Source organism: Macaca thibetana, chromosome 7 (genome assembly GCF_024542745.1).
Source record: "Macaca thibetana thibetana isolate TM-01 chromosome 7, ASM2454274v1, whole genome shotgun sequence".
In the NCBI taxonomy this organism is placed as follows: Eukaryota; Metazoa; Chordata; class Mammalia; order Primates; family Cercopithecidae; genus Macaca; species Macaca thibetana.
This window is the reverse complement of record NC_065584.1, coordinates 115,016,133-115,032,802: the sequence shown is the minus strand read 5'-3', so window position 1 is coordinate 115,032,802 and position 16,670 is coordinate 115,016,133. Positions and strand designations below refer to the sequence as shown.

Sequence of the window (16,670 nt, the reverse complement as noted above, 5' to 3'; positions counted from 1 at the left end):
TGGACTTGATTGCTATTTTTGAGTTTCTCATCCTGGAAGCCACTGCCCAGCACATTCTGAGGAGAATCTGTCTGGGCGACCATTGTTATTTTAGGAGAGCTCTTGGGGTAATATGAGGAAATGTGCTTTGAAACAGGGAATACAGAATGGGGCCGGTAATGTGCTCAGAGTGTTGAATATCTGCTTTTTAAATTGGCATTATTGATGGCTGCGTTTTCTAGTTTGCTATGGATTTTTTTGTTTTGAATTTAACTTTTTGAGTAGGAAATGCATGTATGTGTTTCAGAATCTGAAAGATTTAAGTAGTTTCCCCAGGGAAAATTCTGTCAACCTTCCTTGTCCTCCATCTGCTCAGTGTTCCCTTGGGTGATCTCTGTTCTTACTTTCCTAGGGACCCTCTCTCTGCACATACAGGCCAAGGCACACGTAGATCCTCGCTGGTCATCTCTCCTCAACCTTGTTTTCTTCACTCAGCTTGGAAATCTTTCCATATCAGTTTGCAAAGAACTCATTCTACTTCTTTGCGATAGTATTCTGTTATATGGGTGTTCCATAATTTATTTGACAGGCCCCAGTGGAAGGACATGAGTTGTTTTCAGGCTCCTGCTGCATTGACTAATCAGGACCATATCCCATTTTGGAGATGTGCAGATGGGTTTATAGGCTAGGATGTCAAAAGTTCAGATGTGGGATAAAAGGGTGTGCCCATTTCTCATTTTAATAGGTATTGCCAAATCGCCCTCCATGGAGGTTGTAGCAGTTTGTACTTCCATCAGCAAAGAATGCCTGCTTACTTGCAGCCTTACCGAGGTGATGGCTACCAAGCTGCATTTCAGTGTGTTTCATTTGCCGTTACATACTGCAAACGTGTGTAATGGATGAGGTGGAGCATCTTTTCAGGCACTTGAGAGCCATTTGTAGTTCCTTTTTTATGAATCGGCTTTGCCCATTTTTCTGTTGGATATTTTTCTTTTTAAAATTCCTGTGAGCTCTTTCTGGTTTGGAGATCAGCCATTTGTGATATGAGCTGCAAATATTTTTTCTCTCAGTTTTGTCAGTTATCTCTTGCCTTTGTTTATGATGACTTTGTTCATGGAGAAGTATAGTATACTTTTTTGTGCAGTTGATTGATTGATTGATTGATTGAGACTGAGTCTCACTCTGTCACCTAGGCTGGAATTCAGTGGTGTGATCTCGGCTCACTGCAACCTCTGCCTCCCACGCTCAAGTGATTCTCCTGTCTCAGCCTCCTGAGTAGCTGCGATTACAGGCACCCGCCACCACACCTAGCTGATTTTGTATTTTTAGTAGAGACAGGGTTTCACCATGTTGGCCAGGTTGGTCTTGAACTCCTGACCTCAGGTGATCCTCCTGCCTCAGCCTCCCCAAAGTGCTGGGATTAGAGGCATGAGCCACCACGCCCAGCCTTTAGTCTTTTCTTTTATGGTTTGTGGACTTTGATTCATAGAAGGAACTTCTGTCTTACAGTTTTCTCCTAGAATGTTTGTGGTTTTATTTTTCACATTTGAATCTTTGACCCATTTAGAACTTATGCTGGTATAGGGTGGGAAGAATGAACCCAACCTTTCCAGATGCTACCGAAGCGTCCTGATATGTGTATTTGTAGCAGGAGAAGCCACAGACAAAACTCCTCAGACACCGAGTTAAAGAAGGAAGGGCTTTATTCGGCCGGGAGCTTTGGCAAGACTCACGTCTCCAACAGCCGAGCTCCCCGAGTAATTCCTGTCCCTTTCAAGGGCTCACAGCTCTAAGGGGGTGAATGTGAGAGAGTCGTGATCAGTTGAGCAAGCAGTGGGTGTGTGACTGGGGACTGCATGCACCGGTAATTAGAATGGAACAGAATAGGACAGGGATTTTCACAGTGCTTTTCTATACAATGTCTGTAATCTATAGATAACATAACTGATTAGGTCAGGGGTCGAACTTTAACTACCAGGCCCAGGGTGTGGCGCCGGGCTGTCTGCTTGTGGATTTCATTTCTGCCTTTTAGTTTTTACTTCTTCTTTCTTTGGAGGCAGAAATTGGGCATAAGATAATATGAGGGGTGGTCTCCTCCCTTATATTGACTGCTCCCTGCCCTAGGGGTTGGAAATGTCTCTCCATCCTATGCAGTTATCACTGCCTTTCGTTCTAATTCTGCCATTTCCTCTGGGCTTCACTGGCCAGTGATCATCTTACGAAACTGTGTTGAATCCTGGTGGTCTCGTTTCCCCACGTCATGGTTTTGCAGGACTTTTTCTGGCTATTCCTGTGTGTTTTTCTGTATGAATTTTTAGGATCAAGTTATCCTATTCGAAAACAAAGCAAAGCGACAAGAAAAATGCCTACTGTAAAAAATATCTTCACGTGCATTGTAGAAATGTAGACACACATTTGCCCAAGGAGGATTCTCTCGTTGAAGCAGCGTTCCCTCCGACACTGTGGCGGTCTCCAGCCAGGCTTCAGCACCCTGCCAGCTCTTGCATGTGAAGAGTGGATGGTAGTGTGTGATCAGCGGCACTAGACCAGAGCGTCCTGGGACGGGGCACACGTGCCCCCCCATGTCCTTTTTACTGCGCGGCTCACGGACATGCTTCCCGGGGCCCCTTGGCCCATAGGTGATAACATTGTTATCTCCTCCAGGCACCACTGTGCAGCAGGCATGTGTCCCGTGTATTCTCCCACTTAACCCTCACAGTGACAGAAACAGGCTGGACGACAATCCTTGAGGCATCAACAAAGGAGTGGGGGTGGGGCAGGCTGCTTCCTTGCCACAGGCAGATCCCAGCTGTGGCTCTCGCTCTGGCGCCAGCCAGCTGAATGACAGCTCACTGTCTCCTCTCGGGCCTCACTTCCCTTACCTGCTCAGTGGGTGGGTAAGAGCTTCCAGCCTGGACTTCCTGGGCGGCCATGTGCATGTCAGCTCCATGTGGCTTAATAAACCACTACTAACATTTCTAGAGACGAACAGGGCAGCCAAATGGCCTCCAAAGGAGTTAGGAAGTCCACCTCCCACCACAGACGCCAGACCTTTCTTTCTGCCACCCCTGAGGCCGTATGCCTGAGTTTCATTGGAGGCCAGCAGTTGATCAGCCCCTGTGTTTGACTGTGTGCCGAGCTGCTCCAGCAGGAGGGGAACAGGCTTCCCTGGAGTGAAAAACATGGCAGTCTTGAGGTTGGGAGCTAGAAGTGGCCCCAAACCAGTGCCCACAGGGCAAAGCTGTCCATCGGTGAATGACAGCCCACTCACTGGTGGGGAATAGCTGGAGACTGGGGGCAGTGGCCTGGGAGCCCGAGGGGAAGCAGTTTCTCTTTGGAAGGCTCTCCCCATGCCTCCCTTTTAGTCTGACCAGCCCTGCCCCTGCCATTGCCCCCAGATACACACCCACGTGGACCTTCGCGCTGCAGAGGTCTGCTGTTGCATCCAGGACATCCCTGTGAGGGTGCCAGCTCATCTGCCTTTCCAGGACCTCCCGGTAGGAGGTGCATTTCTTCCCTTCTCCCTTCCATGAAGGGGAGCTCAGCGAGGCTTCCAAGAGAAGACCCAGCAGGAGGCCAGAAGAAGAGGCCCTTGCAGCAGATGCTGCTCTGGCCCTAGCTTGGTGCTGGGCATTGAGAACATTGGAAAAATGACCCCTCAACAGGCTTCCCACAGGAGGTTCACAGACAGATCTGCAGTGTGGTTCATACAGGGGTAGCTGGAGCTGGGTGGAGGGCGGGGGGGCCCACTCACCTGTGGGGTGGTGGGTAGGAGTTTGGCTAAGGCTGGATCACAGGAGATAACTTGGAGCGTGCCCTTTGCGTAGGTGAGCAGAGTGGAGTCCGCGCCACGGCCCGAGTCTGAGCTCAGGCTTTGAGCTGGAGCATGCACACTCCTGAGCTGGCTGCATTTGCACGTGGCTGCTGTGGGGGAGGGGGGAGGTGGCTGCTGAGGTGGATGGGGGGCTCAGCTGAAGGAGAGAAAGCCCCTGCGCTCCCCTCCCGGCTGGCTCTCTGAGGGAACACGCTGTCCCCGCCTGGGCCTGCGGCTTGGGCAAGAGCAGCATGTGGGACGCTGTGTTCCCTGATAAGATGAGGCAATTGCTCTCGGTCCGCGCTGCTCCGCTCGCGGCCTCGCTGTGGCGCCAGGGAACATTTATGTAACGCGCAGCCCTGAGCAGCTGCCCCGCCCACCCTTACTCCAATCCCCACCCCCTACTCTCCCGCAACTCCATGCGGTCCCCTACCCTGCACCCCCCGGCCATGCAGCCTGGTACCCGAAGAGTCCCCCACTACCTGGCACCCGTAGGACCCCCAAACCCCAGCATGGCGTAGCCCCTCCCCCAGCTCCCCACAGTTCCCCCAGCCCTCTTACAGCCTCCCTTCCAGGCTCCAGGGCACCTAGCGCCCCTCCAGGCTCCACCCCAGCCCCCTTCCTCTCACCCAGTCTCCTCACAAGGCCTAATCCCACCTTGTCTCAGGCCCCCCATCCCATGCACAGGCGCAGGCACACACAGCCAGAACCCCTGGGGCCCTCCCACCTGGGGAGCTGGAGTGGCTCTGGGATCCGGCAGGAAGGCTAGGAGCTCCTCCGCAAGAGTCTAGAATCTCCTACCGATTCTCTTGTCATTTTGGAGCTAGAGGGAGCCCTGTCCTGTTGAGTCCCTGTCCTGCTGTTGCTGTCTCCATATGACATGCCCGGCTGGAGGCAGATGAAGGGTTTGAGCCCAGCAAGGAGGGTGCTTGGGTTTGTTTAGTCCGATGGGCCCCCTTTGCCGTAGAATGAGAGGTGGGCGCACTCTCTGAAGGGCCAGGCCTGGCTGGCCCCTCACCTCACTGGGTGCCCCCCTGTGTTCACTTCACTTGGCTGCACACAGCCCCCCTGGAGTCTGTCCCCAGAACAGCAGTTTTTAGAGTGAAGCTGGACACCCGCAGGTGTCTTCCCTTCACCAGGGCCATGAGATCAAAACTGTTTTCATAACAATAGCACTGTTTGCCTCATTCTCCCAAAAGAGTACAGTAGGCTATTGCAGATGCTATAAGATGTGTGACAGCACTGTCCCTCTTCAGTGACTGGAATGCATGCTTGGATTGAAGACTTCGTTTCCATTTTAATTTCTAATTTCTAATATGATGAATAGCAGGGGCTCTCACCCACATGCACGAAAGCTCCTGGGGCTCCTTGCGACCGTGTGGGTGAAAGTGGCCTGGGGCATGTTGCTCCCTGTTCCCGCCCCAGCCTGTTCTCCCTTCTCTGAGCTGTTCCTTGTCAGCCTCCTGGGTGCTGCCTGAGTGTCACTACCAGGGGACCCAGCCAGACCTGGTGCTGCTGCTCCTTGCTGGCCTGAGCCATAACTCCTGTTGTGGGCCAGTTCACAACTGTCACCTCTCTGCAGCGGGCTGAGGGAGGAGCAGAGAATGGAGCCGTGGGGCCTGCATCTGCCTGGGTCAGGACCGTGTCTCTGGGCCAGGCACCCAGTATGTCCCCTGTCAAAGCATAAAGCTCCTGACGTACAGGGAGGCTAAGAGCTGTGTTGGTGGAGTGGCTGCACCAGACACCCGCCTTCCTCCACTCCAGGCTGCCTGGCACCAGCGCCCCATCCATTGGATGCTGCATTTCTCTGCGGCCCCAACATCGTGTGGCCCATCTGTAGCTCTGTGTACCTCACATGCTGCCCCGGCCTGCAGGCAGAAGGAGCTAAAGGACAAGGCTCCTCACAAGAGCTATTAGGAAGCAAGGCTGAGTGTGGCTTCCCCCCACACCAACAGGCGCAAATCTGGGGAGACTCACTTGACAGGGCTAATGACTAAGAGCAACAGTAACAGCTGAGATTTCAGGAGTGGACCTTTGGAACGTGCCAGGCACTGTGCTGAGGCCAGTCATGCACCGCCCCTCGGGATCACTGTATGGACCACCCTATGAGGATGGGGCAGTGTGCTCACTTCCTGTGGCTGCTGTTACACATTACCACAAACTGGGTGGCTGAAAAGCACCTGAAACTCACTGTCTCACAGTTCCAGAAACCAAGGTGTTGGCAGGGTTAATTCCTTCCGGAGGCTCTGAGGGAGAATCTGCTCCATGCCTCCCCTTCCTTCCCCTGCCCCCTTTCTCCCCCTTCTCACTTGCTCCCTTCCCCCTCTTCCCCACCCTCCACACTTGGGAACGCATCTCCAGATCCTTACCTGATTACATCTGCAAAGACCCTTTTTCCCGATAAGATCACATGCACAGGTTCTGGGGGTTATGGCTTGGCTATATCTTTTTGGGGACCATTATCCACTCTACTACAGCCAGCAAGGAGCTTGTTCGAGGCCATAGTGTCACAGCTAGGGAACAGGGTCTGAACCTCATCTGTCAGACCTGACATGGTTAATGCTAAACCATTTAATGCTGGACTTTCCCAAGCTTTTGATGACTAGTGTGCGACGTGAATCTCCAAGAGTGGAATTACCGTGCAACATTTTCACTCTTTGGTTGACAAAATTTTTTATTCTGGAAGCAATGAATAGTTTTATACAATGATAACATTTCTTTGAACATGTTTTGGGAAATACTGGACTAGATATTTAAGGAACTATATTTAAACATTTCTTCTTATTGTTATGGAAGAAACACATAGAATTTTTTTTTGGACTAGATATTTAAGGAACTATATTTAAACATTTCTTCTTATTGTTATGGAAGAAACACATAGAATTTTTTTTTTAAGACCCAAGGCGGGCGTGTGGCTCATACCTATAATTCCAGCACTTTGGGAGGCTGAGGAAGATGGATCACTTGAGGTCAGGAGTTCAAGACCAGCCTAGCCAACATGGTGAAACCCTGTCTCTACTAAAAATATAAAAACTAGCCAGGCATGGGTGGGTGCCTGTAATCCCAGCTAGTCAGGAGGCTGAGGCAGAAGAATCACTTGAACCTGGGAGGTGGAGGTTGCAGTGGCAGAGCAAGACTGGCTCAGATTAGATAGATAGGTAAATAGGTAGAGATACCCATAACACAGAGGAGCTTGCAACAAAAAAAATCCTCTCACCAGTCTAGCGCCACTCCCTAGAGAGCATTTCTTTTCTGATTTTAGTTGTCTTGATGGTTACTGCTATAAATGAACTGTATCTTATTGCTGTTTCTTGATTTATCAAATTTAGATATTCTCTGTTATCCCTCCTGCCATGAAATTTAAGGATTTACCTCACTCCTGTCCCTCCCCTCCAACTCTTCCTAAATTGATGGATGTATTATTTTACTTATTTTGACTATCTTTGTAATTTTAAATCTCTGTGTTTGATTTAGGTATGTTCTTTGCACACTGTGTGCATTCCGACTTTTCCCTTAAATCCATGTTCTCTGCTGGGCCCACAAGTCAGTTGTATGGCCTTTGTTTATAGGATTGGTTCTAAACACTGACAACTAGTGCTAAGGTTAGTATGACCACAGCTGTGTGAAGTTTGCTTCCATCAGCAGGGCTTGTGCTGGGATTACGTTTCTTGCCACCACCTCATGGAGTTGTGAAGAATAAATAATAGAGCATAGGAAAAATCCCTAGAACCGAGCTTGGCTCGGAGCTCTTGACCCATAATCATGAGGCATTTTCGTTTACATCTAATTTGAACCACAGTTTTTTTATATGTCTTTTATTTTTCCTGGAGTTTCTAATTGCCTCTTTTTTCTTTTAAACAAAGAAGAGTGATGTGTCTTTACTGTATCCTGAAGTGTATCCAGCCTTTTGATGGTACTCTGTGGTGCACAAAACTCACTTTCCTCCTGGAATTTTCCCCCGTGAGCCCCGGTCCTGTGCTCCAGTGACCTCCCAGGTCTCTGCCTCGCTCTTGTCATGAGGTGGCCCTTTACTATACAGTCATGTCCCTAGCTCCTTGGTCTTATCTCATTTTAGCTGAAGTGTGTGAGACATTAACTTGGAAGACCCTGTTCCTTTGTCTTCAGGATCCACTGTGACTTAGGAAAAGTCTGGTGTCTGTCCCAGCCTTGTTCCTTTGTGGATGACCTGGTGTTTGTTTCTTCCTCCTCTCTCTATTAAGCTGTGAGAGCTCCTGTTTTTACTCAGTGTTCTGACATTGCAGAGCTTCTCACAGCAGAGATCTTAACTCACTTACCTGGTCCACCTCAGTGCAGCCTGTCTCATGTTAGTCTCCTGTCTCCTTTTTCTTTTTCTTCTTTTTTTTTTGTACTCTTTGACAGAGACTGTTGTTATTTCTTTTGTAATTTCTTCTCCGTATTTTCTGTTTTCTCACTTGATTGTAATTGTCATGTATTTGGGAAATCGTGGTGCTACTTGATTTTGAATCCCCCCAACACCTTTTCCCCCAAAATGTAAAATCAATAAAGAGAACAAAGGCACCCACACGTGGCCCCTGCTTCAGCAGTGCCAGGAGACGGAACACATCTTTCCCAGAACTGTTTTTTGTTGTTTTTTTCTCATATATTTGCTTTGAGTGTATTTCCAGCTTTTATATGAAGGTTTTATATGGACATAATGCTGTTTTCAATTTCTAAATGCTGTTGTTTTGCTGGGTTGTTTTTTTTTGTGTGTTTTTTTGGAGATGGACTCTCACTCTCTTGCCCAGGCTAGAGTGCAGTGATGCAGTCTGGACTCTCTGCAGCTTCCACCTCCCAGGTTCAAGTAATTCTCCTGCTTCAGCCTCCCAAGTAGCTGGAATTGCAGGCGCACACCACCACACCTGGCTAATTTTTGTATTTTTAGTAGAGACGGGGTTTCACCATGTTGGCCAGGCTGGTCTCAAACCCCTGATCTCAAGTGATCCACCCGCCTCAGCCTCCCAAAGTGCTGAGATTATAGGCATGAGCCACCGTGCCTGGCCGTTTTTGCTCTCTGAACTTCCTTTGTATTGTATTCTCTTTGCTTTTGCATCAAATTTTGTCTCAGATTCCTCAGAGAATACAGAAGTTTCAAGTTAAAATTGTCTTCTGTTTCCTGGCTTCACTCTTTTCCTCTAGAGTTGGTGGTTAAATTGCGCTTGGCCTTTCTCTTCCATGCTGCTGGTTCTCCTTGGCTGTCTGGCCATCCCTGGGTGTCTGCTTGTGTTTAAGGTGGGTGGGTGAGTGGGTTTCCTCTGTTGAACATGGGTAGACCAGCTTCAATGACTGGCAGTCACTTTAGGGTCTGTGTGGGGGTGAGAGGGGAAGTGACCAGGTAGGAACGGGAGCCCTGCGGCCACCCCTAATACCAGAAGGGCTCCTTTCTGGGGTGCCAGAGCCCCCCCGCCCCAAGCCTGGTTCTTCCTGAGCCGTTGATGTCATTTTTGTGATTGAGAGTTTAGTGTGTTAAGAGTTTGCCTGGGTAAATGCTGGCCTGTTTCCCGCTCTGAGTGAGGGATGGGAAGGAGGGAGCAGCATCCAGACCTACCTTGATTACCTCCCACCCCACTGTGTTCTGCCTCCTCCCCACCTGCACAGGCCCCTAATGGGGTGCGCTGGGCTGCTGCCCTTGTATGTCACCACGCTTGGGATGCAAGAGCCTGTCTCATTCTCCTGCTCTACCAGCCATCCCTGGTTGGCCACTTTGGGACTTCTGTGAGAGAAGGAGCAGCAGACTGTTCGTAGAATTCCAGGCCCAGGAACTCACCTAGGCTGACCCTCTCATGTTACAGACTAGGCTGAGGAGGGTCAGAATGGGAATTGCCTTCCTGCCCTGCAGGGGTCCAGAGTGTGGCTCCCATGGAGCAACATGGGCAGCTGGGCTCCCGGAGGCCTGTGAAGCCAGGGCGTGGGCCTGCAACCCCAATGCATTGGAGACTGCTGGCCCTGCATGGGTGTGTAGTGCAGCCTGCTTTGTGGTGTATTTAGGGGGTCCACTGCCAGGAGCCTGGGGCCCTGACCGGTTCCTACCCATGGGCCCTGCAGCTTTAGCACCTGAAATGCTGTTTTATCCTAGGCCGTGTCCTCTGCCTCCATCCCAGGCGTGGGTGGGAGGGCAGGGGCCACCTTCATCTCTGCGCTGATGGATTTGTCACAGGAGCCCTTGGAGGTGGGGCACATGGGAGGGGTGATGAGAGATCGGGGTGTTGGGTGTTGCGGGTCCTTTCCCAGAGAGGGTGTGAAAGCGGGGCCAGGTGCGGATACTGACGCTCTGCCCCTGTGTCCACAGGTGAGAGGCCCTTCGCCTGCAGCTGGCAGGACTGCAACAAGAAGTTCGCGCGCTCCGACGAGCTGGCGCGGCACTACCGCACGCACACGGGCGAGAAGAAGTTCAGCTGCCCCATCTGCGAGAAGCGCTTCATGCGCAGCGACCACCTGACCAAGCACGCGCGCCGCCACGCCAACTTCCACCCGGGAATGCTGCAGCGGCGCGGCGGGGGCTCGCGGACCGGCTCCCTCAGCGACTACAGCCGCTCCGACGCCAGCAGCCCCACCATCAGCCCGGCCAGCTCACCCTGAGCCCGCCACAGCCATGAGCAGCCGCTCCCACCCCCTCGTGAGTCCCTGGCCTTTCCTTTTGTAATAAGAGAGAAGAGAGAGAACTTGATGTGAAGTCCACGAAAAAACAATTTTTTTCACCTCAGGTGTCAAAGTAAATTTGTTAAAAAAAAAAAAAAAACACAAAAATTTCAAAAAACACCACCCACCAATTGCACAACAGATATACCCACAAAGTTGAGATTCAGCGGTGTTGAACCCCCTTTCTCAGGGATGGACACGTTCCACGAGGTCAGTGAGGACACCCCTTCCTGCCGCCTTACTCTGTACATAGATTTGCACTCTGGAGTTTTCTGTTAGGTTCGGGAACACGCTGGGGACAGAGCAGGCCAGCCAGTCTGGTGGAGCTCAGCGTCTGGCTGGCTGGCCGGCCAGCCTGTGGGTCTGTTGGGAGCAGATGTGGTCCCTGACGTTTGTGCCTCCATGGCAGATTCCTAAGCAGCGGGCCTGACCTTTTCCTGCCCGGCCCCCCACCCAGCCTCTGGCCTCTGCCCAACAAGCCTGGCCGGGCTTGCAACGCAGCTGATTCTGAGACAGGCCCTTGCAGAGGGATGCCTTAAAGCTGTCCCCGGCTGGAGGAGCACTCCACCTTGGGGACAGTGGAGGGGGCCTTCAGCCCTCTGCACCCTGCCTGCCTCACACCCGGCCTCCGGGAACCCTCTCCTTCGGCGCTAGGGAGCACTGGAAGCAGAGGTGCCAGCCCTGGCTGAGCGTAGCACTGCACCGTCCGACCTCCGAGTCAGGGGCCGGGGTCACACCTGCCAGGACTCCGCTTCTCCGTGTCCCTGCAGAAGGCACGCAGGACCCTGTCACTATTATACCTGGGCCTCTGATGGGGAATTCTGGTCTTGTAAAAAGATGTTAGAAATTCCTGGTGGCATATCCAGTTCCGGAGTCCTCCCGCATGGGCACGTGTGTTGGAAACAATGGGCAGGTCACGGGGCCTCCTCGTCAGATGGCCTGTGTGAGTGGCTGTGCCTGTGGCAGCGCATCGTGCTTCACAGAGACTTCTGTAGCAAGAGACCGGAACATTGTGACTTGGACCTTTTCAGGAGTGGCGCGGATGTTACAGGAAATGCTGTCGGAGAGCGCGCATTCTATTTCCTCCCCAGGGAATGCCAGATGGAAAGTTGTGGGCCACACTTTTCTCAGACCCACCATGTCCCCAACTCAGACTTAGCAAACCTCCAGCCTCTCCGTGTCCCCGGACTCCTCCTCCCTTTTCCTCCTGCTTCTCCTTGTCCTGCCTGGAGGCTCCAGGCCATACCCAGCTGGTGGGGCTGCTCCAGTGCCCCATCACCAGCCTTCTCCTGGCAGGAGAGGAGGAGCAGAGAGCTGAGTCCTGGGTTGGGATTGGAGCCCTGGGCCGGGTCAGTCAAGCTGTGGTCCAGCAAACTCCTCTGCAGATGGCTGGAGTGTCGACCCCAGGCTTGTGGCCCAGGTACCACCTTCCCTTCCTCCTGAGAGTTGGGGCCTGTAAATATAAGGGCCCAGGACAGAGTGCGTGCGTGCGTGTGTGTGTGCGCGTGTGAGCACACACGCGTGTGTGTTGGGGGGTGGGGGGATTGGGGTGGACTCAGGGTGTCTTGCCAGAGATACCTGTTTTGATGAGTACCTATTTTGATGCAAAGGAGCGGCTCTGGGACCTCAGAGGGCCGCAGATGGGCTTCCTGGGCCCAGCGTGCCTTGGTCGTGGCCATCCTGCTTCTACTCAGTCCTACCATGGTATGGGGTGCAGCACAAACCCGGGACCCAGGCCTAGCCACTGCCCACCGCTGCAGGCCACTGTTGTGGCTGGCTCCAGAGTGGACAGGTATCCTCTGTCCACAGCAGCTGCTCAGGCACAGGATGCTGCCGGGTGCCCGCTTCTCACCACTGTGTGCCAGCTGGGAGTGGCCGACAGCGTGGTAGTGTTTTCTAGGTAGAACGATGGGCCCTAAATTGGGCAGTAGCATTGTTTCTGCTGCGGTGAGAACTGGCAGGGAGAGGGTCACCCCCACACTGGTTGGATGCGGAACTGGCCACTCTGGCTGCCATGCTGTGTTAGGCTCCCTGACAGCCCTGCTTGCGTCGGGTCTGGGAGAGAGAGTGGAATATTCGGTAGGGACCTTGACAGAAGAGAGCCCTGGGTGCTTGTGGTGCAAAGATCTTCATGCCCAGTTCCAAAGTGAGGTCCCTCCCAAAGTTGTTTTCGTGTGAGGCAGAGAAAGCCACACTCTGACTACATTTTATGTCTCAGGAATTCACATTCCAGGTTCAGGAATTTTATTCCAAAGTCCTTTGGTGCACTCACTGTCCACCGTTCCCCAAGGCAGGGAGAGGGAACGGCCCATCCCTGGGAGGCTGGCAAAGCGCTCTCCAGGGAGCGGTCAGGCGTCCTTGTGATCTGCCCAGGGTGTCATGGAAGGAGATTTTCTAGCTCCACATCTGTCTGCACATAGGAAGGAAAAGATAGGACTCTAAACCTAGTCATCTTGGAATAAAAAGAAGAGCTGGTTTGTTTTAGAGCAGGGCGGGGGGTGGGGGAGGGAAGCGGGTGTTGGCTGTTTCCAAAGAGAGCACTTAATTTAATTTTTCCTTTAAATGACCCAGGGCTGTTCCGTCTGATAGATGGAAGGGTAACATTGCCTTAAAACAGAAATATGCAGGCATTGGCTATTTTTGGCTTAAGAGTGTGTCTTCTTTCCCAAAGTGGTTCTCGTTTAATGGCAGGGTGTGGTCCTTAGGCCCCGGCCTGGACTGGGAAATGGGGGCGGGTAGGGCACCAGGAGAGAAATCCTGCTGGGTACTCCTGGCCAGACCCTCCTGAATCATCTGGGGTTTTAAACTCATCTCACTTGAAGGGCGGGGAGAAACCCATGAATCTCAGGCACAGTTCACAGGGGTCCTCAAGGGCAGATGTCCATCTCATCATGAAGTGAGGGATTCCTGTGGAAGAGGGTGGTGGGCCTTGGAACGCTGCCTCCACTGAAGTGGGCACACAAGGCGGACCCTCCTGAAACAGGCTTCATTTTCTTCAAACATGCAGAATGTTTTCCCAGACTGCATCTATTTCAGGGTCTTCCATTTTTGTGGTTTATGGCCATGCTTGCCAGTTTTGGTGGGGTTGAGGAACCCATAGGACTCATATAAATAATAGTGAAAACTCAAACCCTTGTTCTGGGACTTCAGTTCTAGTGGTCCACAGGGGCAGAGATCTCAGAATGAAGTTCGCCTGAGTGAAGGGAGAGTTCCCCTATAAAAGGTCTAAAATTGATTTGGGGCTCAGGCATCAAGGGGCTGGTGTTGCTCATGTCCCAGACAAGGAAGCCCCTCTTTACATCAGCCATATTAGGGGAACGGTTGTCAGCTCCCCAAATGCCTACTGGATCCTACAGCCATATAGGAAAACAGATGGACACAGCCCTTTCCTCAAAGAGCCCTGGGATCCTGTCCTGCAGGGTGCTGCGTAGGAACGAGCAGAGATGTCCTGGATGGGAACATGGTCCTGGAGGTGCCCTACCTGCATCCTGCTGCGCCCCCACCCACGACACTCGAGTGCAAGATGGCCGCACTCCTAATCCTGACTTTATTCCCAGGCCCCACACCAAGGCAGGTGCTGGATTCGCCATGGTGCAGCCTCCAGGTACAAAGATCTGAGGCAATGGCGATCGCAGGCCTTGCTGCACCCTGAACACAGCTCAGACCGGTGAGGGGTGATTCAGAGGTGGGGATGGGCAGAGAGGGCTGGCCACTCTGCCTCAAGACTTGACCTCAAGTCTTTTGTCTCCTGACCTGGTGTGTCCAGAAGACCATCCTCTTTCTTGCCAGAAGCAAATGCTAAGATGGACTGCACAGGGCCCTGGTACTCCCTAGGGACCCATTCAGGATCTCAGCTGGGCAGGGGTGCCACCCAACAGGAAGATGTGATCTGAGCAATAGTGTGGCCTTGTTTCTCCACTTCTGGTTGTGGCTGTGTTTACAGGGCTACCTGACTATTTTCACCTCTGATAGGTGTCACTGATTTTCTTTCCCCCATTTAAAAAAGGTCATTTAGTCAAAGACACAGTGCTAGAAGGTTTAAAGGGTGTGATGTGTTGGTCACATCACAACCAGTAAGAAACGCTTTGTAGGTTATCCACATCTTTTGCTGACTGTTTCCATATACAATTCTGGTAACCATATTTTCCAAAGCTAAAATCTGAGGCGTGGGCTGATGGTTTTTGAAATCAGGATTACCCCAGGGAGAACCAGGTCCTATTACTAATTTTCCTGATTCTGAGGCTCTGAAGACTTGTCTGAGACACATTCCAGAGACCTTTGTACCAGAACTTGGATGCACAGTCCAGCTTACTACTGACACACACCTGAGTACCCTTTAGGGCGAGGTGCCGCCGCCTGCCTGCCGTCGTGTCCCTCAGCATCAGAAGAGTTGAATTCGGCCGGAGACGGGAGCCCGGTGTCCATGAGGGAAGAGGGGCCGCGCTTGGTTTCTACGGATTTCGGACTTGCAGTGCGGCTACCTGGCCCTGCCCTGCCTCTCTCTTTCTCATACAGCTTTAAAACTTTACTACTTTTATTTAAAAACGAACTGGATGGGAGAGAAATAGTTTCCCCTACCCTACAAGTCACACATTCCCGAGAGGGGGTGGGGGGTGGAGGCAGGAAGTCCGGGGGTGGGGTGGGGGGCGAACAGCTTGCTTAAGGCCTCAGGGTCCTGCTTTCTCCAGTCTCTTCTGAAGGGCCTGTGGACAGGGCACAGCGCCTGCTTATTTGGAAACCAGGTGTGTGAGCCGAATGCCTGCGAGGCCACACACTCAGCACAGGAGCCCCCCTGTATCTGGCTGCCCTGAGAGGAGGAAGGGCCACCTCCCATGTGGCTCTAGACACCCCGCGGGCCCATCAGCCCGTGTCTGAGCGGGCTCCACCCCGGTGCCGAGTGCTGGGGCCTCTGGGGCTGGTCGGCCTCAGCAGGAAGGAGGCACTACTGAGCAACTATGCATTGTCATTGTCGGGTTTGGGGCTTGCGGTGGTTCCTTGGTGACTGGGAATTGCTTGTGTGCATGTGTTGGGTGCATGCTTCCGGGCCTCAGCTGCCTCAGGCCCGCACAGGCAACCCTTTCCCATCCAAAGCCATTGGTGGAGCTTCTCTGGAATCGTTTGCCAAAAGCCCAAGGCAGAATCCAAGGGTCCAAGACCATTTCCATGGAGCTCATGTTTTTCTTTTCTGTAGGAACTTTTTTTTAACCAGCACCCACCATAATTCTGAAGGCCATGTTTCATCTTCCTGGATCACTACAGTGAAGTATTACAGTTGTACAGTTCCCAGTCTGGCCTTGGCTTGCTCGGATAAAACTTTGTATGTATTTTGTATGGCATAGATTCTATATTGTAATGATGTCCTATGCAAAAAGAAAAATTAACGAAATTGTAAATTTTATTGTTTTAACGTGTATGCATGTTTAGTGACGTTTACATTTTGAAATAAAATTTATGATTCATTATTTTATTTGCTGGAGCTAGTCTGTTTGAAGAGCATGTCTTGCAGAGGCTCTGGGATGGGAAGGGAACTGAAATGGACAAAATCAAGCAGTCGCAATTGACTGAGGGACTGAAGCTTGCCTGGAGCTTGGCGGGTCCTGTTTTGGAAGGAAGGCCTTGCAGAAGAGCTCTCGCAGCGAGTGGGTGCTCGTCTGGCCCCCTCCTGCCCATGGGAGGCTGTTTCAGCTCATCACATTCCCACCCCTCCGTCCATCCGAAAGAGCATGGAGGAGAAAGGGATGTGGCGATGGCAGGTTCCCTCAAAGGGCACAGCGCCTTTCCCTCAGAGTCCCCCCAAAACACCTGGACTTCCTTCTCCTGGGCAGCAGCCACCGCTTCTTTCAATTCCATGTGCCCTGCTCGCCTTACCCCTCAGCCTGGAGTCTAGAAAACACACCTGTTTCTAGCTACCAAAGTTCTTACAACCTACTATGGGCACAGACCCCAAAGTGTGCTGCAGCGAGGACAGGTCCCCGGGCCCTAGGAGTCTGGGGAGTAGGAAGGCAGGTGTTGATAGCAGAGCCCGTTGAAGTCCCCAAGGAACACTAACTGCCCCTGGCTGCCCCCAGGGCAGATGATGTCCTCATCAGAGGCAATTGGAAGCCTGCAGCTAGTGGAGGAGGTGGCTGCTGGGGTGGAGGTCTGGCCTGAACCCTGTTCTAGCTACAGCATGTGGAAGGGAGGTGCTGGTGCAGCCACATCTCAGGGTCACCCAGGGGTA

The 16,670-nt window shown here is 52.2% G+C and overlaps 2 protein-coding genes across 2 annotated transcripts in view; both read left to right on the top strand.

Annotated features, from left to right (window-relative positions):
• Positions 1 to 15,917, top strand: part of KLF13 (KLF transcription factor 13) — a 50,777-nt gene extending 34,860 nt beyond the window's left edge. Inside the window, exon 2 of the mRNA XM_050795841.1 lies at positions 10,101 to 15,917. Coding sequence (XP_050651798.1) covers positions 10,101 to 10,390 — 290 coding nt within the window. The 3' untranslated portion in view covers positions 10,391 to 15,917. The remainder of the gene's footprint in view (positions 1 to 10,100) is intronic.
• Positions 1 to 16,670, top strand: part of CHRNA7 (cholinergic receptor nicotinic alpha 7 subunit) — an 880,272-nt gene that overhangs the window by 100,000 nt on the left and 763,602 nt on the right. The window lies entirely within an intron of this gene.